Source organism: Pseudorasbora parva, chromosome 20 (assembly GCF_024679245.1).
Source record: "Pseudorasbora parva isolate DD20220531a chromosome 20, ASM2467924v1, whole genome shotgun sequence".
Lineage (NCBI taxonomy): Eukaryota > Metazoa > Chordata > Actinopteri > Cypriniformes > Gobionidae > Pseudorasbora > Pseudorasbora parva.
This window is the reverse complement of record NC_090191.1, coordinates 30,618,217-30,643,880: the sequence shown is the minus strand read 5'-3', so window position 1 is coordinate 30,643,880 and position 25,664 is coordinate 30,618,217. Positions and strand designations below refer to the sequence as shown.

Sequence of the window (25,664 nt, the reverse complement as noted above, 5' to 3'; positions counted from 1 at the left end):
GTCAGACAGGAAGCGAGAGAGAGAGAGAAAGAGACACATTTACTAGTTTTGTTCTGCTGGAAGAATGCTTTTATCATTCCTGGCAGGTTCATCCTCGGGTAAGTCATCACAGCACACAGTGGAGAGAACTCCAAAATCCCTACACTGCTGATGCTGGGAGAACAAGCAAACATGCACTAAATATTCAGGACAGAATGCACTTGTGACTAAAATAAGCTGCTCTCACACAATCTCCAAACAACCACTCCCTTTTATCACGTCTGCGACTTTTTGTGTTGCTTAAAATTCTGCGCCTTGTTTCTGAGAGTACCCTTGTGTCCACAGACAAATTCGCTGAAACATTTACTAAACACACTCGTTGTCAAACACACACTCTTACCGACGTGTTTTGGCACTGTACGCTTGAGCTGTTGAAGCGGAGGGCGGGAACTCTCTGCTCCACACCTTGTATGGTGAGGACACACTCGTACCCCCGCTGGCCCGACTGTGGCTGGGGGAGGTTCTTGGCCCGAAGTGTGATGGGTTTTACCACGTTCACCGGAACTAGGATACGATCCGCTGGAAGCAGCTGAGGACATTCCTGCATGAGAAGAACAAACTGCAACGTCAAAAATTGTAAGTATCATAAGATAAAACAAATAGATCACTTAACACATGTTAGAAACTCCCTGGTGTTTCCTTTAGGTTGAGCCTAATAAAACCCTCAAAATGCCTGTGTCCTTAGCATCAAAATCCATCTTGGCTGCTCCTTTGGCTGAAAAGTCGGGCCAATAACGTTGGTCTAAAGCTTATTAGCATGGCTGGATTGCTCTGGGGCACAGTTTAAAAAAGCCATTATAGATAATTTGACAGACTATCTACAAACCGAAAATAAAAGTGAGTGCCGTTAATTCAAGCAGACAAAAAGATGAATATTTTAAAAGGAAGAAAGAGGATAAAGAACTCTTCAGTGTTTTTTTTTTCTCTTACCAAGTCCCTGACTCTATAAGACTGATGTAATGTTGTCTTTCAGATACTACGGAAGAAACCAACGAGGTGGCGCAGAGTGGTATTTATGCAGTGCAAGGTGTTCAAAGTGCTCAGGCGGGCTTTTGTAAGATGAATACAAACTGAGGTGCTATCTGAACCAAAGCGGCTACGGAATGCAGATTGAATACCGAGTGTGAATTTAAAGATGTGCCGCAGTCTGACTGCAGCGAGGTAATATTTTGGATGGGTATGAGGTTAGGCCATCGTACAGGATATTTACAGTACAGGAGACACTTTAAAGCACATGAATGCACACCTTCACAAGCACCCTGATCCCAGTAAGCATAGACACTTATCTTAACATGCCAAATAAACAAATGCACCACCCACATGCATAATTGCAGTCCTAAATAAAACAGCAAAGACACTACAACACACGCCCCCCACTCACACTTTGACCATCATATCTCCACCTACACAGGCTCCGGATATTAAAGACATCATTAAATAGATGGGCATAAAATGCACACCCATTCTGAAAAGGGCAGCCCTACACTGACCCAACTTTCAGGCAATGTTCAGGTCTCCTAAATCCCCATTTAGAACCCCTGCACCTTTATAATAGCTACTCAGCCCCATGGTCTACAAGGGCCTCTCTAAGTCCTTCCCCAGACCACTCTCCAAGGATTTATCTTCCCATTTCACTGATATAATGTGAACAAGTTTACTGGCAGCAGTCTTAGTCATAAATAAGGCACGACAAGGGAAAACCGCTCACTAAAATACCAATATCTTTGTCCATCCACGCCCAAGTCTCTTCAGCCTGCTCTTTCTTCTTTGGGGAAGGTGTCAGACCAGTCTCCCCTCACACTCCACGCCTCTTATTGACAGATGAGCAGGGCTCTGCTGGCAGCTTTATGTGAAGGGAGATTGACTCCAAGCATAACAACAGTATAATTGAAGGCTGGGAGGCTCTAATATGGAGTCTTCAGAGACACTGAAGACTAGGGCTGTTTTTGTCAGGCCAGGTTATTAAGTCTTTACAAGGAGGCAGAGAAGAAAGGACATACATACACACAATGAGAGAGAAAGCGTGACACGGACAAATGAAACGCACTCTTTTTGCGGATTTCCATTTCCAGGCAGTTTTTATTTCAGCTGGATGTTGGCAAATTTTTTGAAGGACACACTGCCGATGGTTATAGCAAGTTGCTTGCAGGTATTGAAATGGCAACCTCATGGTCTCAGAGCCTCAACCATTACACCACTTGACCCCATTGGCAACAGACTAGATCTTGTGATGTTGCTGCTTTTAACTTAACTGAAGCAGATCAAAAAAGTGACCACATTTCCTGTCTTGAGGCTAGGAAAGAGAACCAGTGTCTGTTGAGTTCAGGAAGAGAATGATTCCTGTAGCCTCGAGCCAGATACGGCTAAAGACTCTTACTGGAAGAGATGTTAATAAAAAATGCAGAGACGGTAATTCAACATGCATTCATGTGACAAATGACTTGACATTGCGGTTTCTTTCCTTGTCCGTGACACGTGTCAAATCTGACAAGACGTGCCTGAGGCGGCTCATTTGAGGTGGGAAAACAAAGCAGGGTTTGATTAAAAAAATAATGGAGATTATCATTAAAAATAGGCATTTTACAGATAAAAGCTCTTGAGAGTGTGTTTACAGTCTTGGTCTGAGCAAGAGAGGCCCGAGGGTAAGTTGAAGCATAATGATGTGTTTGTCAAAGGGATGTGGAGTGAGGCAGACAGCAATTGGGCTCCCGATTGTTTACTAGTGGGGGGGGGGGGGGTCACATTCAACTTACTGCAGCTGAATCTGAACGTCTCAGAACAGAACTGATATAATTAGACACAGAAGAAAGAAATACTGTAGGTGGGGAAAAGACATAAGTTCAGTGCGTGAGCTTCTGTTGGAGATGCAGCGAGACAAAGATAGTCATTGAGTGCGAGAAGGGAGGAAGACGCCCTGGCACAAACAACAGAGGGTTCTGAGCTGGCACAGAGTGATAGATCCATAATTAGAGCTGTTTGAGTATGTATGCATAATGGCAGTGTTCAGTAGGGTAGAAGATGAAATGCCTAATTCTCTCCACAGCTCTCGCGGTGTTAGCTGGATGATTACTGAGTCTTCCCTGCACTCCTTGTGCTTTAACATGCCACCTTACTGCCAAAGGCAAAAACCCTCCTCTCTCGTTCCTTGCCACATTTCACTTCCTGCGGCATCACGCACGTACTCATCCACTGTCACCTCTGACATTTCCTTCCTTTTCATCTGCTTGTTTTCACTCTCACTCCCCTCCCAAGCTGGTATTTTCTTTTACAAGTCTTGTCTTCCACCTCGATCTAAATGATTTTAACCTCAAAGTTTCTCCCCAAGGGAGGCAAAGCACAGAGGCCATCTCATGGTTCTGAACTCATACCCAAATCCCTCTCTTTACAATCTGCAGCTCAACTGTGCAAAGCTGCCAATCGTGCCTGTCAATTAACATCTAAAGATGGTACAGAGTTCACTCAATCGATCAGCTTTTGTTTCCCACACCTCCCTCCTTTTATTTCTAGTGTCTCATCTACCATATTGTTCCAAAATTGAATAAGCTACTTCACTTCCCACTGTCTACATATGCAGCTGCTCTCGAAGGTAGCATCTTAACAGTCATGGAAACTTTGTTTGTATCATAATTATAATTATCCTCATGCCAAAACCACTATAGTCTACAGTCACAAATGATTTGGACCCACTTTATATTAGGTGACCTTAACTACTATGTACTAACATTTTAATTTATCATTCGATACAATGCACTTATTGTGTACATTCATGTTTTACATTGTACATACATTTTAAAAATACCTGCATGTAATTACGTCTGTAATTAATTTCTGTAGTTACATGTAAATTACACAGTCGACACTTTCCTTACACCTAACCCTACCCTTAAACTTACTCACACCACCACACCTGTCCCTAACTCTACCTGTATCTCACCTCAATATCAGCAAGTGCTTTGCAATACAATTTGAACACAGTAAGTACATTGTACTTATTTTTTGATGTAAGTACATAGTACTTAAGGCCATCTAATATAAAGTTGGGCCAATGATTTTTAATGACGAAAACAATAAACAATTAAATCAAAACAATATCGACCATTAAATCCCAAGAATCAATTCATCAGTCATCCTGTTTTCAGTAAACATTGTAGCACACCTCCCATCCAATAAACAGCAATAATCTTTGTGCTTTATTACTATTGATATGAAACAAAGTCTTAGATTTCAAATTACAGCTTTTTTTTTTTTTTAATGAAATTCAAAAATATAAATACCATTTTGGCACTGTGGTGTGAGATCGCTCTGCCGCAGCTCAACTTAAGAGAACCGGCAGGACAAAACGCACATGAACGGATCTTCTCTTCCGCCTTAATAACAGTTACAGCGCAAAATAAACTTGAATGAGCATATGAAAGCGTGTTAAAAGATACAGGACAACTTACCGAAATCATGTCTCAAAGAATAGCTCAATCAGTGTTTCAACCGCAGAAAGACGTAGGATAAGTAAAACGGCTTGTAAACAATGTCACGTCACAACATTTACCTCAGAAAAAAATATATCCAGTCCATAAAGTCGTTAGTCAGCTAGAACAAAATATTCTAGAGAGGAGCATTTTGCTTATTATATGCACCACATTACAGTGGCTATTCATTGTCATTTTTAATGTTCCTCAATTATTGACTTCATTTAATGCATGTATACATCTGGCAAGTTTTGACAGCCACCATTTAAATGTTTATATTACAAAAAACTAATTGGAGTTAACATGATAACTTTATTATTATTTAAAACATCATTTAGTATAATTTGTAATAAATGAAAAGCCTATTATAGTAGGCTATTATAGTAGGCTAATGTAGAACTGACTCCCATATTAGTTCAGAGATTTGTTTTCCTTGTGAAAATTTGCCATGTATTGTACCTGATATACATTCAAAAAAGCTTATGAAAGATTACGAAAGCTTATGAATTGAAATCGAATTGTGAAATTTGTGTGAATACCCAGCCCTATATGTTTACTTACCTGGTGGCTAGACTGGCTACCTCATATGTTCAGTGTCAAGCTAAAAAAAGATGTCAAAGAAACTGTTCAGAACAGGCAACTTGCTGCACTTTTTAAAATTCCAATAAACTTCTTAAAATTACAATAAATGGAAATGGGAGCTCTAGCGTAGTTCTACCTGGACGACTCCTATGTCACGTCATTCATTAATTATCTATCTAGCCAATCATTATTTGTCATCTGTAGTGTATATAAGTTCTGTTCCCACCCATTACTACGTTCGCAGATACTGACGCTGCCGTTCACCCCCATCCTCCCCAACACCATCAGGTCGGTCCCTGTCCATACATCGGGGGTAGGCTCCGCTCCTGCCTTCATCTTCAGGCAGGAACTGCAAGCATCCGTACCCTCCGGATTCGGACTATGGAAGGGGCCTACACCAAAGAACTGTATCCTTTCATATATGATACTCATTGTAAACAACTGTAATTAAATCTTATTCAAATATTATTCTCGCCTCCTGAGTCTTTTGGGTAGAACTAATTTTCTCAACACATCTGTGAATCATTTTTTTCAGCATTTGCAAGCTGTATACTTTCTGTCCAGTCAGAGACATATATTGTGTAATTGATGTCTTTAATTTTCAGTTCAATAAATTAAATCCAAGTAAATGGAACACACAAGATGTCACCAAAATCACGCTGTCCCCTTTAAATCTTTCAAAAAATGATGGAAGTGTATCGAATTATATTGAATCGTATCGTTGGCTGAATATCGTTTTATATATATATATATATAGTATCGTGAGCTGAATATTGTGTATTGTATCGTGAGATTAGTGTATCGCTACAGCCCTAATATTGATATTTGTTTACAATGTTTTTAAGCATAAGCCTTAAGATCAAGGTTTATAGGTTCATAGGAATTGGTCTAGTTTCAAACCTTTGACTGTTTGTGTATCTATTATTCAAAATCACACCACAATTTCACATTACCCATTGGTAAGGCATGCTGTAAACAGGCACTTTGCAATTCCTGAAAGGAGGTAAAAAGCCAAGCTATAACAGAAGTTGTTTTCTAAAGTGCAGTGGACGTCTGTGACAGGGCGGCATTCATTTAGTCATGCAGCATTATGCCAGTGGCCAAGAGTGAGACATGGGGGATCAACACAGCCAGCAACTGACAGGATTCTGCACTACACTCTACACACACTCTCGCCAGAGAGGAAATCAAGACTTGTATACGAGAGTAAAAAGAACAATTCTGGATTGAAAAAAAACAAAAAACATAATTATTATTCCTCTTTTTTTTAACAATAATTCCACAATTCTGTGATATAATTACAGGGAAATATATGGAAGCCTTTTTTCACCACAGAATTGTATTTTCTTTTACAAATTTTCTCTCAGTTTAAATCTCGCAATTCTGAAAAAAAGTTATAAAGTCAGGATTGCAAGATAAAGTGAATCGCCATTAGCTTCTTTTTTTTCCTGCATTTTTTTTTTAAGCTTCCATAGAAATATGACCAGACTTACTAGGCTTACTATCAACCACTGAATCCACTGACAGAGCTTACTTCAAAGCATCTGACACACTTTACCCCACATCTACTTCTACTCTCACTATACCACATCTACTACATGTCATTTAATAATTACTGGTTAATACGTAAAAAGAAGTGCATGGTTTTATACAGCGGCAATTTATCAATATGCAGACCTGAAAAAGTTAAACTAAAAGTTTAAATAAAAATGCTAATTATTTTTCTCACATGCATTATCTGAATATATAGCTGAATATATACACATATTATGCCATGTTCACATTCTTTATATAACAGGATAACACAAATACATACTGGATATTTTATTATGTATAACTGGAAAATCAGAGAAAACGAGACGCTAACTTGAGAAGTGAAAATGACTTCAAATATTAATGAAACAAAGCATACAGCTGAAGAAGACCCGTCAGATATTTAAATGTGAGAGACTGAATGGCAGACACAATGTTGTTAAATCTGGCCAAAGACGACATTCTGATGCTGTGGCACGTTTTATTTATGAATGTGGACTGTTTCTCATGTGCTCACAGGCACATATTGAAATGAGCTCCGACTACGGGGGGCATCTCGCTTCTGCCATCCGTTAAAAGACAAGTCCGAATTATTCAGATCACTCTCAGCAATCCCTTAATTGGTATAAAACACAGAAATTCATCTGCGGAAGGTCAATGCAAAAGGTCATCTCATTTCTCCATGCAAAGTTGACTCGTCAGCGTCTGCTCTGAGGATTTACACGGTAAACATCCCTGGTCATTAATTCTAAACCACCCGGAGTTTGGAAACGGATCTGAGACCTCCGGTATGAGGGGTTAATGAAATCCAAATTAAACTCATTAACCGGACAAAACACCTGCCTTAAAACAAAAATCAAACAAAAACATCCAATGGAAATGTCATTAACATGTGCTAATATTCAGTCGCAGCTTTGTGTGCGAGTCGCTCGACACACAATAGGGAATCCTAATATTAAACTGGTCAATATTGACAGTGTGTCTATTTGATAATTGGAACGCCAAACGCTGGCAGCCAGAGAAACGCTTTGTTAAGAGATGTTAATGAATGCTAAATGATGAGGCTACACATTTGTGTGGCTAAAACACATCAATATAACCTCAGGGGGCAGGCGTCCTCATAATTCATTATACATTTCAAAGCGGAGCACACAAGCACGATGTACATAATTGTATGTATGTTCATGCTAGCTGCAGACTTCTCTTCAGTTGCGTGACGCAAATGAAATAAACAAATTGTGATCTGTGTAACGTAGACCCTTAGGGAGGGATTAAAGGGCGCATCAGTGAAACACCTCGTTGGCACCTCTCTGAGAGTTAGAAGGAAAGGGTTTAGCTCCGGCAAAGAGCGTCGAGCCCCAACAGTAGCTTTTAATTTATCTGATGGGCCTGCGGTGGCCTCAAAGTGTGCAAGTAGTGCCAATATTATTGATAATTTACATGAAATAAGATGTTGGTGGAAATCCAGATATAAATATTAGAGCTTTAATGAGAATTAAGTCAAAATCAAAGCCAGCAGACGTGTATGAAGTGGCTCGACGTGATGGGGGGATGCTGGGCAAGTTCTCACAATCAGGACAGGACCTGAACTGCACCTCTGCACCAATCAACTCATTAAGGTCCGATTGAGAATGATTATGGCCAATTCCAAAACCCAGTGTGTGACCAATCACAAGTAACTCACCTCTGGCTGTTTGACACGGCCCTCCTGGAAAGAGCAGCTGCTCGGGTCGTGGGTGCAGGTGTGGCGGTATTTGCACCAGTGGCACTGGTATGGGCTTCCGACACAAGACAGACACCTGAGAAAAGGAAAGGATGCAGATTAAAGCAGTTAGTTTGAGTATTCTTAAAAATGGATAGGATGTTACACTTCTGTACTACATCAGATGTAAATACAAAAGATACTCACGACTTGTGAACACTGCAGTTGTAGAAGACAAAGCTAGTGTTGGCGAAAGCTAGTCCCGTCTCTTTTGATTTGAGGTAGAGCTGGACAATCTGATGGTCACCTAAGAGGCGGGAGGGAAACATTAGTGCCTGGTTTCCCATTATCCTTTAGTTCAATTAGGGCATTTAAGTATCTTTTATAAATGTGCCATAGAAAAAAAACATTACTGGTATGCATCTTGAATCAAAACAATTGTACTGATATATTTTTGAGATTGAGGTTGCTTTCAATTAAAAAGGGATTAAAAAGCAGCTTGTTCCAAAAGTTAGGTGACAATGCACATAAAGTCACTTAGATACTATATAGATAAAAAAATTAAATTTGATTAATTTACCCAATATTTGCGTAACATTCTGTGTACACTATATACAAAGATAATTCTCATATTATCATGAATGGTAGTGACACGCAATATAAATAAAAAAATTAAAATTGGTAAAGTCATGACATTGCAATCGCCATTAGAAGCTCCGGTTCCCATAGAAACAGTCACGAGACGTGCACACTTGGGACACATTGGATTGACCTGAAATAATGCTATTTGAGCATTTATGGGTCAGGTCATATCAGCAGTTGTTTTGCATGCCCTAAGTAGCTGCACAGGGTCATTGCAAATATAAACAGACTTTCCCAAAAAAGGGAATTTTGTCTATTGTGTATTTCAATGCTTAGATTACTTGCAGTTAGCATAGCAACATGCTAATTCAAAACTCTAAATTGAACAAAATTCATTAACACACCAATGACACCAAACTGTCTTAATTAGTTTATATAGTGTGTGGATAAGAGCAAGATAAGGAATAAGGTGACTGTTCCTCTCTGCCAAAAATGAGCAAAAACTCTTCCCATGAATACATCCCTGGGGGGAGGGGGGGAGAGAGAGAGAGAGAGAGAGAGAGAGAGAGAGAGAGAGAGAGAGAGAGAGAGAGAGAGAGAGAGAGAGAGAGAGAGAGAGAGAAACCTGTACGAGTTAATGGAAATGTGGCACAAAAGTGCCCATCTTCAGTGTTTTTGTCTGAGCTAATGAAGCAGCTCATGTTTAATTCAACATGCCGGACACATCTCCCCTCTCAAAGGAAGACCATACTTTCCCCCCACTCTCTATCTATTCCGGTCTCCTTTTCTCACATATTTCTCTTCAAACTCTTTCTTGTTCTCCTAACGCACTCCCCTTCCCTGTCTTGCGGTGTTTCTTCAACAAAGAGCGAATCATTCATCAATCATTGTAAAGTGTGCCTGACAATGAATCCGTCCTAATTAGCTCACCTAAATGTTACCTTGATGGCTGGTATCTCCAGAGTGTGTACGTGTGTGCATGAGAGTGTGTGTGCAGGCCCCCTGCCACCCGCTGCAGAGTGTGTCCGCCCTTTAATGAGTCACTCAGGACATACACTGTTACCATGACACTAAGAAATGAAAGGAAAGTGAGGAATATGGGAGAGAGCACGAATAAATGACCTATAACTGCAGGGGTATGCATGTGCGGATACAGAATCCATGAAAAACAAATCTTGATTCACAGCTTTAATGATATGCACCTTAGTATTAGGTGTCAAATACTGTATGTATATGATGGTGATGGTGTATGTATCCAGTAGTGTGCGAGTGTGTATAAGTGTGCACCCTCAGGTGTTTAATAGTATACTTATCCAGTGGTGTGAGAGTGTGTGTTTGCACTGCGGCATTTCAGAGCTCTGGGCCCTCACAGATTGGGCCGACCTGTAATTTCATGGTGGCCTGACTAGCATGCATCATTATTCACACACCTCACACCCCTGCGCACGGCACTTTCTACCTCACACCCAGGCCGCTGTGCCATTTACTAGGATAATTTGCAGGTGTTTTGTATATGTGATGCTCCGAAAGAACATTGTCGCTTTCATTCAGCCATGTATTATGTCGTGTTTTACTTCCCCCACCTCCCCTTATCTACCAGTTCTTGCCCTGGAAACACATGCGTACTATTCCCTCGTTTCTGCAGAAGCGCGCATCTTCATTATCCTAGCGCTAAGACGTTTTCGTATTATGAAAAATTACCAGCCTCTAGACAGCTGCCCAGATGTGTGCTCGTTTCAATTATGTCGGGGTAACCAAGCACGTCGGAGAGAAAAAAGGCGAAAGAATGTCGTCTACGTGAGTGTGGAAGAGGACGGCGACATTTTCCCTCTTGAAAAATCTTTTCTCTCTCTTATCTGCTGGAGTGAATGCTGTCAAAACTATTTCAGCCGAGCAGATGGAGTGAAGAGTGTCATCAGTTCAGGAGATCCAATCCAATCACTTTACTTGAAAAATCTCTCCAACCTCAGTGCCAATGAAGCCTTAGAATGAAAGACTGAAATGGAGAGAGACAGACGAGAGAGCAGGAGACAGAATGCCAAAACTGCCTCCCTCTTGACGACCTTTATTCACTCAATTACAAAACACATCCTGCGGCAAAAGTCAACAGCTGCAGGCAAGATAATGAGCATGTAAACTTCCATCTCTGCTCAGGTGTTTATGCCTATCACTCTCTCTCTTTCCTAGACTGTCTTTCCTCCTTCTCTCTGATATAAATCCAGCATCTCTGGAGTAGATTTCTCAATCCAGCATCTCCAATTATAAAGCTGTCACAGTCTCACTTTTAGTCACAGCCACAACAAATGGCAACATTCAGGACTTTCTCCCAATTTTCTCCTGAATTTGACTGGTTAGTGACGCTGCATGTTCACACCTTGGTCTACGACAATGCGTGGAACTTCCTTCTCTGCGGGAGAGCTGCAGGTAATGCGGTTCCCCTCGACCAGACCGTCCATCTCCGCCAGGTCCTCAAAGGTGCAGTTGACCCCCGCAGACAGTTCTGGCACATTATGTGCCTCCAGCACGAGCTGTCAAGGAAAAAGAAAAGACAAACAGAAGTTATACAGGAGAGAAAATAGAAGGCATAATGGACAGGACAAACTTTGGTATGTATCACAAACTGACACATTGTCTTTGTGCAGAGAATGAACTAATTTTTGCTGCCGCTGCCCCTAAAACTGCTGTAGCGTGGATATTTTCTCACGTCTGTGATTTGAAAGTCTCTTGAGAGACAAGGAAGTCTGCAGACTCTACACATGGGAAATCTCAATCCAGCCGCAGACATCAAGACATCCCAGAAAACACACGTAGCCGCTCCATAAATATCCCAGCTGACACGTGGCCAACCGCACAGCGAAATCAGGCCATTGAACCCGCGGCTCCATATCTCCTACATTTCCTGGAGGAAAATGTCCAGAGACATCAAGAGACTTCAGTCAGCCATCAGTCAGCCTGTACTGACTCTAATGTGTTTCACTGAGCACAAGTGGGTGGGAAATTGAGAGAGAGAAAAGGAGAGTGAGAAAGAAAGAGGGTTATGGGGTGAGAGTTTTCATTCTCTTTTTTCTTTGCGCTCTCTCTCTGTCCTCTCCATCTCTGTTACCCACAATGCCCTCTGGCTCCCAGCCTTCGAACGAATGTCAATTTCTGATCTGAAGCACGTGTGTTGCCTGACACCAGAGTCCGAAGAAGTGAGAAACGAGAGGGCAATGGCAAATAGAAGAATGGGTGCGCAACTGCCATGAGACTGAAATAAATGCCCCCCATTACACTTGGCATTATATTGACACTGTTTTTTTTATTGTGTTTCTGCAATTTGATAAATGTGTAAGCTATAAAATAATACAAAGATACCATCCTGATACAAAACACGGTATAATGTCAAAGAAAGCTTAAAGAGATTGCAGAGAGAGAAAATAATGAAGTTGTATATAGTTAGACACAACAGTTATGCACCAAATAAACCGCCGCAGCTCTCTCTCTCTCTGTCAGTTTGACTCTGTTGGGGGTCAGTTTAGGAAAGCGTGCAGTAATGCTCTGTGAGGGCATCATGGGAGGTGAAGTGGATGAAATCGAAATATCCACACTAATAGGAAGCCGCAGCCTTGCATAGAGTGGCCCTGCACCCAGCATTACATTGGTGATACGGCCTGAGACACCCTTTACTCAACAGAACGGCTGACCGGGGCTGTTTTTAGATTGCTGTTTAATGAAAAGGCAGGGACATGTTGCAGACACTTTTCCAGTCTCTCCCCCACTCTCGATGTTTTCCGCTTTCCCATTAAAGTTCAGGATGCACCGGTGGATGGCGGCGCCACTGTGGGATTTAATTTATTTTTCCTTTTAGAGAGAGATGCAGAGAGAATTTCTTCAATTACATTTCAAGCAGCGCCGAACAAACCCTCGCTGGCCATGATAAATATGAAAATCATCCCTCTCGGAGAAGGACCCTACAAACAAACAAAAAAACGCCTCTTGCAGCAGAGGGTATGACACAAGGAATGCGGTGTCTTTGATTACCTCCTACCTCGACAGAAAAATGCATCAAGACGGCAGACTCTCCCAGACTTCAGATTCTGATGCGGGTTTCTAATTACGCTTTAGGATTTGCTAGTGGAGGGAAACAGAGCTGTCGATGTACCCCCAGAGACCCCCAAAAGCTATGAGATTCTACCTATTGTACCCCTTGTTGTACTTTAAAATCGCATGGATAAAATCAATCTACATTTAAATGAATTCTGAGAGTACCTATAGAGCTGTATCCAGCCATGACTGACATTTTCCCTAAACAACTAGATCGGAAGTGTAATCCCCCTTCAGGATAATGCTATGCTCTGCTTATCGAAGCTTCTGTATTATCTAAAAGAAACTTCTTTGGTAAATACATACAGCAATACGAACAAGAGCAGTTAAAAATAAATGAATACATTTCTTGTAACAGCTTTGGGGGGTTTGCAGCACACTATGGCTGGGTGGAGGAGGAAGAGCTTATGGATAATGAAATAACATGAAATAATCGAAAAATGTTTTCTTTTTGATGAGAAACTTCTTTCAATCCCTAAATTCTCCCTGCAGACTGAACAAAGAAGCTTTGCGCTTATCTCCTCAAACAAATATTCAATAATGAAAAAGGTCAAGAAACAGCATGAATGCCTATAGTGTATTTCTGTGTACAGTTTGCAATTTATTGCATTGCAGATGTGTTGTTTCCTCTCAGAAATTCCGGTTTGTTGGAAAAGTCGCAGTCTCTATAACTTCCTTACAGTCTTTAACACACACATAAATATTCATATATAGATCAAAAATACTGTTATCGTAATAACACACTTTTCATAGACACTTTTATACTGTACAAAGTGTATATTCTATCCCCTTACACTAACTCTACCCATCACAGAAAGCTTTCTATACTTTTACATTTTCAAAACACATTACTTAGGCCGTGTGTCCACCAAAGCGTTTTTAGCCAGCAGAAAACGCTAGGCGCTCTGCTGAAAACACCTCGCTGTGATCACTTGAGAGCGTTTTGGCAGGCAGCATTTTTTTTTCTTCAGTTGAGACTCTTTGCTTGTTATGATATGGAAAATCCGAGGAAGTCTTACTAATTTCACAGGTAGTTTGTTTCTGTATTGATTCTATATAAAACTGCAGATCCAATGTAAAGTATTTGCTCTGGCTTTTGTTTTTAAATCATTTTGTCATTTTGTTATTATTGCTTGTGTCTATCTGATGACGACACGCAGAATGTGGCAGTTGGTCTGTGTTGTATTTGTCCCGCCCCTCCTCCACTGTGATTGGACGGCTGAGTAGAGAGTGACAGTGATGAGCGCTGCGTTTTACTCAAAGTTGAACATTCTTCAACTCTCTGCGACCAGTAAAAAACGCTGAGCGCTCAGCGCTTGAGCGTGAAATACTCGCTCAGCGCCTCGTTGCGCTCCAGGGGTTCTAAAAACGCGGCGCTCTCATTGAAAACAATTGAAAACGCCAGCCAGCAGCATGAAAAAACGCTTTGGTGGACACACGGCCTTACTATGATTTACAAGCTGATTTAAGATATTGCATTCTTTTTGGGGAAATGTCCTCATAACACATACATCAAACCAACTGGGAGTAAGTCAACTGGTCTAAGATGGTACAGAAAAGAAAAAAATAGAAAGGATTTGGCTCATTAACTGAAGCTTAAACCCTTAACACTCCCAGAACACACCTGGACAGTTTATACAAGGACTTCTTGTGATATGGTAATCTGGTGATATGATCACATCAACTCTTCAATGACTGAACAGCTACTGCTGAATCTCCTGACATCTGCTTAGACTGGTTGCCTAGATACAGTCGACATGAATGCTCTAATTGAAAGAAATACAGGACTTGTGTATATATATGGCAAAACACTGCCGTGTAAATGATTTGGTGTATCTAAACATATCTACATTCTGATTAAGCATCACTTTGTAGCATACATGTACCTAACGTACACGCTGGGCAGTTTATTAGCTCGTAAAAAGCCTAGTAGTTGAGGTTGAATTCGGGCCCAGAATACAGATCCTGAATCAGCTGAAAGGCAGACTTCTCAAGCGGAGACGTTAATCTGATATAAAGGCTCAGAGGAGGTGCTGGATTACATGAGGATAAGGTCTGAAACCATGGCCTGCTTTGATGGATTTTACACACACACACACACACACACACACACACACACACACACACACACACACACACACACACACACACACACACACACACACACACAATGAAAGAGTGGTAGAGTCAGCACTAAGCTAGGTTCAGACAAAAAATAAATAAATAAATCAAACACCAATACAAAAGAAAAAGTAACTGTCCTGACTAAGGATAGGGTCACGTACAGTAGTGACTGAGAGGAGGAAACAGATTTGATATGACACTCTATTACACACGTACTATTTCTGACATCAGTCACATTTGGCTCATGTAAACACATTGGGTCTCATTCACTAAGAATGTGTACACACAAATGTATGTGTGAAATGTGCATATAAATGATTTTAAGAAGAAAAAAAAAAATCACCAAATATTCCGTAATCTTTTGTTCTTTCTTCTAAATTTAGGAAAAAGAATATAGGAACAACTGAAAGCACACATACGCAAGAAGAACTTTCTTTGTATGGCTTTATAACCATTTTAAGAAGTTATATTTCATCCTAACATTAATTGTATTATATAATCCAAATATAAAATTAAAAAATGCAATTTAATTCCATCTTAAATGCATTCAATCTTCAGCTGCGCGGTTTCTCTGAGGCTTCTCAACCGCATGTACAGCTGGCTAATGACAGTCTGTAATCTGGGTCTTTAAAAGGTGTTTATTGTGAGAACTGGTGAGAATGGCCCACTTGGCATTGCTTGAGGATCTGGGCGAGAGAGCGTCTTCGAACAGCAGCGAGTTTGATGAGAGTGACGAAAGGCTGTAAGGAAAGCGTGTGCGGAAAGCCCTTATGGAGAATTGAAGATGGTTTGGGTGTGTTTTATGGAAATGACTAGCCTCGTGCACACGGATGCTCATTTAGAATACTCCACATTCACTAACATCCGGACGAGGTTAAGAACAAATTCATGTAGGTACAAGTGTTTCGTCAATCAGGCGGAGATTTTTCGTGAGAAGTTATCACGTGCGTACAAATACGAACAAATCCACGCAATTATTAGTGGATGACACCCATTAACCTAATTGAATATCCAAATTAAGCCAATTTTATTGTTGCTGGACTTTTATCTGAACTTCGAGTTATATACCTTATTCACAATATTTTAAGTGAACATAAGTAATTCTGGGTGGTATTTGGCACAGTTAGTTGTAAAAAGCAGAGCTTCAAAGAAACTATTGGAAAGAGGAGGTAACTCCATTCTGGCAAACATTAAGAGAAATGTCATGTCCTACATTTGTAAGAGTCTCTGTCCTACATTTTGCAATTAATCAAGTTCTTGGAAATCATTGTTAAGGACATGACTGAAAATGAATGAGTTTATTAAAGTACTGTCCAAAATGACCAAAAACACAGAATAAAAAATGGCAAGTGCAAGCATTTTCAGCAGGGCCACTGCCCTCCATTATGCGCGTCTCCTTTTGCTGTATGTCGACGACAAGTTTTTAAAATGACTTTAAAATGTTTTACACTGCTCTGCCTCAGCATCAATGTCAAAATGATTGAGATGGCCAATCAAATCAAAGGAGGCGGGCCTTACTGTTCACAAAGACGAGTGTGAATTTCAACGCGGTGCTTTTAGAGTGTGTGATGAGCATATGCTATTATTTACATGATTCATTTAATTGAATGTGAAGGTGACAAGAAATGTTTTGTGTTTTTTACATATTAGACATACAAATAGAGTGAATGTAGGCATATTTTTAAATAAAATATTATTATATGGAAATAATCCAATAGTTTAAAGTAGTGCAACAGTTTAAATAGTCTAATTTAGTTTTCTTTACTCCCTTTGAATCCTTTATTTAATACCTTTAACTAAAAAATAAATACCCCCCCCCCCCCCATGTCCAAGTAAGAATAGCCGTTTATTTAGAATATATGGAAATATTCCAATAACTGTGGAGCATGTAAATATCTTTTCCAGAATAACAGTTTAAACAGAATATGGATTACAGATAACCGATAAACACATAAACAGATAACCGGTTACTGCTAAATCTCATAAGATACAGGTACACCACCCAGAAATGCATTACTAGCTTTCTGTCGTGTGTAACTAGATCTAAAACTTACTGAAATAACATGGCACGTGTGATACAGTCAAACTGCATGACGTGTCTTTATAAACCTATCAGTGTAACAGGCAGATCCATAAAGGCTGAACTTAAGACCATGATCACATTAATGATGGAGCCAGAAAAGCAATGGGCTCCATAACTGAATTAGTGAAGGCTAATATCAATATGTCAAGCGTTTGGGCTTCATCCTCGGAAACACTTAAATGAGGTTTAGTATTTCCTCCATATTCCTTAAGGATGTTTTATGGTGTGATTACACAGAAGGAACTAAGGTGAGAATTGAAAATTAGCGCTCACCATGACACTGTATTGGGACACGGAGATGTTGTTGGGATGAACGCTGAGTCTCACACACTGCTTTATATCAGAGGCGAAGCGGCGAGGCTCGGATGACCGCTCACACTTTTCCTTCCTGGTGCACCTAGAAAACAAAGACAGAAAAAAATATATATGAGCATTTGAGGAGGGAAGAAAGACAAAAAGGAAGACAAAGCATTTGATAGAATGGGGGGAAATAAAAACAGCTGCGCAAACGTATCCATCCATCTCCCATCTGTGAGCAGCACAGCTTGAAGAAAATGGAACAAGCTTGGTTACTAGTCCAAATTCATGCATTATATTTCTGTTTCATATTTCAGGGAGAGGGAGGTGGGACAAAGATAGAAAAGGACCAGTGGTTGTGGTGACTCTATCCTGTTTCTGCTCTCTCGACGGTACTAAAACAACAGCGACTCTATTTGTGGAAGCAGAGCAGGCCCAAAGGGCCGAGGGACAAGCCAGCTTTGTGTTACCCTTAATGAAGCGTATTCATCGCTCCCGGGTTCTGCAGGTGGGGAGAATCAGAGCTCAGAGACCCACCCCCTCCCCTTTAGATCCAAACACCCATCCACTCTGATCCGTTCACAACACTAGGTCACAGAGCCCATGAGGAGACCACCCTTACACTGTGACATCTAATCCAGACACATCAGATTACAGGCCCAAGGTTAAGCACGTTAAAACTGTTTTACACTTGCGGTTTTTTGTTGTGACTGCTTGACTTGCAGGGTTACGTACTGGTGCTGAAGAACCCAGAAAGCAATATGCTGGGCTGATTTCAAGTGTTTGACAAACATTAATGTTATCCTGGACGCTGTGACAATTCATCACTTAAAAATAAAAAAATAAAAAAATATTTAGACACTATTTGTAACCATTAGTCAGATATAACCACATATGAAAGTGCACTACTAAGTCATACATTTCAATATTTCTATAATTTAACATGACCACACTACTTAAAATGGCTTGCTGTATAAAAGTAAAGACAAAGGTTTTTATCTAGATATTGGTCAATATAATTGAATAAACAAATACATAATTATTCAACTTTAGATTATGTTCCATTATTTCTATCCAGTCAGTCCCTGACACAAAAAATCTACAGTATATCTATAAAGGTACTATATTGTGTATTAACCAAAGTAAAGTATAATAATAAATATTATAAAATGGGAAACAAGTTTCATTAGTTAACATCAATTAACTGCCTTAGATAAAATGAACTAAGAATGAACAATACAGCATTTATTAATCTTAGCTAATGTTTATTTCAACATTTACTCATACAGTATTAAAATCAAAAGTGTTAACATTAGTTAATGTGACCTAACATAAACAATGAACTACATTTTTGTTAACTAACATTAACAAAGAATAATAAATACTGTATTTGTATGAACTAACATTTACAAATATTAATAAATACTGTCATTTGTATTAACTAACATTAACAAAGATTAATAAAAACTGTAATTTGTATTAACTAACATTAACAAAGATTATTAAATACTGTACTGTATTGTTCATTGTTAGTAATGTTAGCTAATACATTCTCTGGCTGTGAGGATACACTACTTGTAATCATACATAAGATATAGCCACATTAAAAAACGTGCTATTGAGTCTGACATTTAAACATTTCAAAGCTGTACCTGCTTGTACAGAACTAGAGTGTGTAAAACAGCCTGCGCTGTCTGGGTTTTTAGCCTGTCATTCCCCTGACTAATCCAGATTGGCTTTATTCAAATCTGTGAAGCAATTAACTACGAATCAGAGTCCTTATAAGAGGGAAAGAAGTTTATAACGGATGACAGTTGTGACAGGGTTTTCCACTGCAGAAAAGAAGGGGAGAGAGAGAGAGGTAGGACAGTGAATGAATTGAAAAGTTAAGAAGCCTAACGTGGAGAACTCGGAGAACAGAATGGGAATAATCTGCTGGTGAATGAAAGAGGAAACGAAAGAGATTTAAATGGCAACAATCATCCTCTTTCTCTGTGCCTCTGTGCTAAGCAGGTCTAAGATGCATTTAATCAGAACGGCCTCCTTTGTAGCTCCAATCACACAGCCTGAATCCCTTTCTGCCACTGATTTAATAAGCATGCAGTATACAATGTGTGAACACACACACACACACACACACACACACACACACACACACACACACACACACACACACACACACACACACACACACACACACACACACACACACACACACACACACACACACACACACACACACACACACAAGGTGGAATCTATGGGTGGTGAAACATTAAACTCTAAAGAAAGAGAGAGGGTTCGCATTCTCAAAGAACTGTGGGAGAGACAAAAAAAGATGATTAGGCGATGATCCTGTGTTTAGATGCACTTGTCAAGGGCCTTTAATAAAAAACACTCACACACAGTAACACCTAACAAGTCTCTCAAGCCTCCCTTGGTCCGAACCCATTATGCAAGACTACAGGAAAGTACAAAGGCAGTGAATCCTTTTTAAATGCAGGCATTATTCTTTCTCACCAATAGGGGGCATGTGAGGGTTGTCATATAGTATATAGTAATTTCAAGATTACAGGGGCTTTGACATGTTGGGGCTGAAACAAGTCAGCACTGCTTGTAAGAATGGGAATATTTCTTATTTAAAAGGGTTATAAACGAGATGTCTGCCTATGGCCTGAGAGCATTGTAAAAACATTTATGAGCCTTCATTTATGAGCTTGTGGGATACAGGCCTGGAGACAAATAAGAGCAGTTTGAATAGCAGTATGTTTGTGTATTTCGGTAAAAACAATACAGGATTTTTTATTTATTTATAAAACAATATGGTTTAAAATAAAATAAAAATATAGCAGTTCCAATCTTTCACCTAAATTCGGCCAGGCAGAGCGGGACTATTTTAGTCCATACTCCGATTAATCACCCACGCAGTTTCAATTTCTCTTCCAGAAACTTCATAACTGCGCTGTATTTACCCATGTGATCTCAATTTCTCTTCCAGAAATTTCTCAACCATGCTGCGTGATTTCAATTCCTCTTCCAGAAATGTCCTAACCCACACTACATTACCACAGAGCTAGCTTAACCACTATGGTTCGTCTCCATGGCTTCCTAAATGAACTTCCTGCGCCGTCTTGGTCCCTTGAACTGCCTGCACCTCTATGGCTTCTGGAACTACCTGCACCAGCTTGGTCCCCTGCTCCGCCCTGGCTTCTTGCTCCATCTCAATCTCCAGGCTGGGCCCTCCATTGCTCCCCCCGTTTGGACTCAACCACCCTCCTGGACACTTGTTTCATGTGGAGCATCTGGAATCTGTCTCAACTCTGCCGTCATTATGTTAAGCCCCGCCCTGACTCTATATACAATGTGATTGGCCCGACCAGAGTTTGGCTTTTACAGCTCAGAAGGGTATTGAGAGTTGCTAGACGATACTCGCAGCAGATTAGATTTGCTGCCGCTATGGTGCGTCTAGATTTCTAGGCTAATCATCAGCTCATTTCAAGATCAAAGACCTCAATATGAGAAGCGACCACTGCACCGGTCAGATCATTTAGTCGGCGACGCGTGTAGCAGAAGTGCGTCATATCTGATTACAACATGTAGGTAACACTCACATACGTTAATTTTTTGACAATATATAGGTCTAAAAATTATGTTTATTGTGTTTGACTGTTCAGTACTGTATATTTACATTTAAAAAACAGACATTAAAGTAAATTAAAAGTTATTTTCTCTAGTAACTAATTACTTTTGATATACCAATTACTGTATATCAAAAGTAATTAGTTACTAGAGAAAATAACTTTTAATTTACTTTAATGTCTGCTTTTTAAATTTCTGCTTTTTAAAGAAGTAACTAGTAACTGTAACTAATTACTTGCTTAATACTGGTCATAATCCCAGCCTGTGTTTCCTGTCTTGTGCCATGTTTTGTAGTTCTTTGTAGTTTTCCATGTTGATTAGTCTCCCCAGGTGTGTCTTGTTAACTTGTTAAGCTTGTTAGCCCCTGTGTATTTAAACCTCTGTGCTTCAGTTGCTGGGTGTCGGGCGTTGTTCTTGCATGTGTGTTCCCTGTAAACCACTGCTGGTGAGTTCTTTAGTCAAGTCAAGTCTTTTTTTTAAATATATTTTGCATCGGTTTTGTTTTGGAATAAACTGCACTTGGGTTCACTTTCAAACTTGCCACCAGTGGAATTTGTTCCAGTATTAAATCATTTACTTTCACAATATAAAAGTACATTATATAATACAGTACATTATGTTATATTGTATAATAAATTGGTGATATCCTTGATAAGTCATCTTGCGCACACCTGTCAACACGCAGCAGGTCTGTTTTAATACCTTGTCATTAGTAAAGTAAACTGCTCTATTAGAACACTAAGGAGTAATTTGTTTCCCTCGTTATGTAAATGCTGCCTGAACATGGAGAAATTCGGTACTTTGATGAATAATGAACAGGAAATGAAATCGCATCAAAGCGATCAGACAGACGGGAGCGCAGAAGTGGGCATGCAAAACACTAAGCATGGCCTCCTGGCATCTCGCCTGCCCTCTCTCTTCCTGTTCCTCTCGTGACCCTTCGTTCACTCTGCTCTCTGACACACTGACCCAAATACCATTACATCACCCATGGTAGGAGAAATAAACCTAAACGCACGCACATCAATACATGAATAAAAACATGTAATTAGTGCACTGAATTGCCAGCTTTGCGTTTTGATAGCGGGGAAAGACTTGTTGTGAGCTTGCAATGCCATTCCTCACATCAAACCCACAGAGAGAGAGAGAGAGAGAGAGAAAGAGAGAAAAAGAGACACACACACTACTACAGATGTCTTTAGAAGAAAGCAGCTAATGGAGTCAGCCAGAAGCAGCTAAATTAATAAGTTCTGTTAAAATAATAAATCCCTCAAGGAGTTTTATTCAACATGCTCTGCAACTAAAACTGTTCATTTACCCTAAGAATGAGTTTGGGCACATACTGGAAAACCTTGTTTTACCAAGACTAATTTTACATGTGAGGACATACATGACGAGAAATTACTTCAGTGTAAATAATACATAAATTAATAAATGCGTAAATGTAGAAATACATACATAAATAAATAAATAAATAAATAAATAAATAAATAAATAAATAAATAAATAAATAAATAAATAAATAGTTAAAAGCTGAAATAAACAAATGAACGCAGAAATAAATAAAGTATACATTGTAGCATGATTTACCATGTTTCTAGTATGAATTACCACGATTTATCACATTCTAGCATGATTTAATTGACCAATCCTGCATTGAGAGAGGTTAGGACCGCCTTCCTCATTAACATACATACACATAAATAAATGTAGAAATGCATAAATAAATGTAAAAATAAATAAATGTAGATATGCATAAATAATGTAAAAATAAATAAATGTATAAATACATAAATGTAAAAATAAATAAATGTAGAAAAAATATAGTATAACACAAATGATACAAAATAGCACAATAAATATTATGTATTCAAATAATTTATGCATATCTGCATTTATTTATTTCAGAATTTGAATATTTATTAATTTATTTCTGAAGGCATTTATTTATTTAAGCATTCAACTATTTATTTAATTATTTATTCGTTTATTTATGCATTTCTATATTTATTTATTCATATATTTATGTATTTCTACATGTATTTATGTATTTAATGCTGCATTTACGCATTTATTTATTTATGTATGTATTTATACCCAAGTGATTTCTCGTCCTCCATACATGTGTGACTGTGATGACAGTGGAGTTAAAGTGTGTGTAAAGCTGTGTAAAGCAAAGAGGACACCAATGGGACAAATACTGGAGAAGAACCACACGTGTATGTTCCATAAGAGAGTCTAAGCTCAGACAAGCAAACTTGCGTACTTTAACAATTAATAATGTATACAGAATGTACAGCAATGAATGGGATAATCCAAAAGAAAATACTAAATTTAGAGAACAAACTAAAATAAGTAATAAATAAAATGTTTATTTATGAGATGATAATTGGATGCCACTCACTGAATTAGCATTACTTTCATTCAAAAAAATATACTGATATTGATCTGTGCTGAAACAATCAAAGCTTGATATTATTTCAGCCTGAAAATGAGCATAGAGCAAATGAAAGAGACTTCAGATTTCATATGCATAATAAATTGGCCTATATCAAAATTTTCCCAGCTTGTGATAACTGCTTCAAATACTGGGACTAAAAAATATTATTCATCCCAGAAAACAAAATACAATTATACAGTATATGGCATGCTAAAGTTTATGGAGGGCAAGAAATGATGCAAGGATGGATGAAAAAAACCCAACTAAACAAACAAACAAACAAAACACAAAAAAACAAATAAATAAATGTAGAAATACATAAATAAATGAATGAATAAATAAATAAATAAATTATTTATTTATTTATGCAGAACTAAAAATAATAAATAATTCTGAAATAAATAATTACATAAATAAATACAGATACGCATAAATTAATTAATCCATAAATAATTTTGTCAAAATTATAATTTTTAATTTTGCAATTTTTGTGTTATTCTATAATTTTCTAAATTGATCTATGTATTCCTACATTTATTTATTTGTACATTTATTCATGCATTTCTACATTTATTTGTGTGTGTATGTTAATGAGGTAGGCGGTCCTAACCTCTCTCAATGCAAGATTTGTCAATTAGGCAAACCAATCAGAACCGTTTGTTTGGAACGAAGTTGACATAGTTATAGCCTTATTTTTTGACTAAATCATGGTAACCCATAGCCTGATCTTGCCAGACTCTCGTACATTTCATTTGTACATAGAGCCACTCTCCATTGACAAGCGTTTACTTCCGCGAAGGCAGGTACTCTGTAGGTTGGATCTGCCATAACCAATCGCTAACATTTGGTCGTGACGACATGCTCCCTTCGCCTGTTTCACACAAGGAAATCCGTCAAAATAAATGTGCAGGCCACCTCAGTGTTAAAACCATGGGATAAAACCTAAAACTCATGCATTCGGATTGTGATTTATTCATGTCACGGTGGAGGGGAGAGTTTTGTGATCGGAAACGCGGCGCTCATGTGGTCCGTAACATGATTGTATGCTGTAAAAAAAATATCATATGCTTGGTATGATAATAAATGCTATAATAACGGACCAATTCAAATGTTTATGAGCTTTTATTTTAATGTGTTTGAGCGGTGATACTTGCCAGCATTTTAAAGAAATACAAGTCTAGAAATGCATCCAAATGACAGCAAAGCGCAACCGTACGGTGCTCTGCAATGTTCAAAAATGATTATAAACAGTGAATTTTGAAGTGATATATTCTTGAAAACTCAGAGATGTGGATTCGAACCGCAATTACATCACCACATGACCTTGGTGTTTGTCAAAAGCGGTAGGTAACTCTGCCGGGATTTTTACGCGGGTGGGAGACGGACGGCAATAAAATAACTGACTGTAACATAAGCGATGGCAATACCTTCCGACCACACGAGGAACAATTATCGTGCGAATAGGGCTTCACCCAGCCAACTCCTTCACCACTAACGGAGCGAGCTGAAAATCAAATTTTCCCCGAATTCACCCTGTTGGGGAGGAGGGCCACCAACAAACCTCAGCAAAGATTGTTCTTGCTCCGACTTTAACTTCTGGATATTCGGCAGCCGTGCCACAACCGAATGAATAAGAATACACCGCAGTCCCAGGCGTAGTACTGAAGGGAAATAAAAAAAAATTTAGTGGAAGTACGTAGGAGGGCAGAGCCAGGCTAGGTAAATCATGTTAGAACACAATAAATTGTGGTAATTCATACCAGAAACATTGTAAATCTTGATAGAATGTATGTTATTAATTTATTTCTGCATGCATTTACTTATTTCAGCATTTAACTATTTGTTTAATTATTTATTAATTTATGCATTTGTTTATTTCTTCATATATTTCATAATTATTTATTAATTTAAGTATTTCTGCATTTATTTAATAATTAATGTATTTATTCATTTATTTCTACTTAAGTCATTTCTCCTCTATAAAAGTTAGAGTATATGCATTTAAAATATGAACTAATTAACATTTACTTCAAGAAAGAAGGATTGAGAGGAAGAATAAAGAAAGAAAGAGAAATGTATAAGCAAGTATGTTTTATG

The 25,664-nt window shown here is 38.8% G+C and overlaps 1 protein-coding gene across 3 annotated transcripts in view; it reads right to left on the bottom strand.

Annotated features, from left to right (window-relative positions):
- Window positions 1-25,664, bottom strand: part of plxna4 (plexin A4) — a 253,890-nt gene that overhangs the window by 55,702 nt on the left and 172,524 nt on the right. For all 3 annotated transcript variants that reach the window (XM_067428258.1, XM_067428256.1, XM_067428259.1), the window contains 5 exons: window positions 17,465-17,588; window positions 11,276-11,429; window positions 8,527-8,626; window positions 8,302-8,416; window positions 380-580 (listed from right to left, as the gene is read on the bottom strand). In XM_067428258.1, the coding sequence (XP_067284359.1) occupies window positions 380-580; window positions 8,302-8,416; window positions 8,527-8,626; window positions 11,276-11,429; window positions 17,465-17,588 (694 nt within the window). The remainder of the gene's footprint in view (window positions 1-379; window positions 581-8,301; window positions 8,417-8,526; window positions 8,627-11,275; window positions 11,430-17,464; window positions 17,589-25,664) is intronic.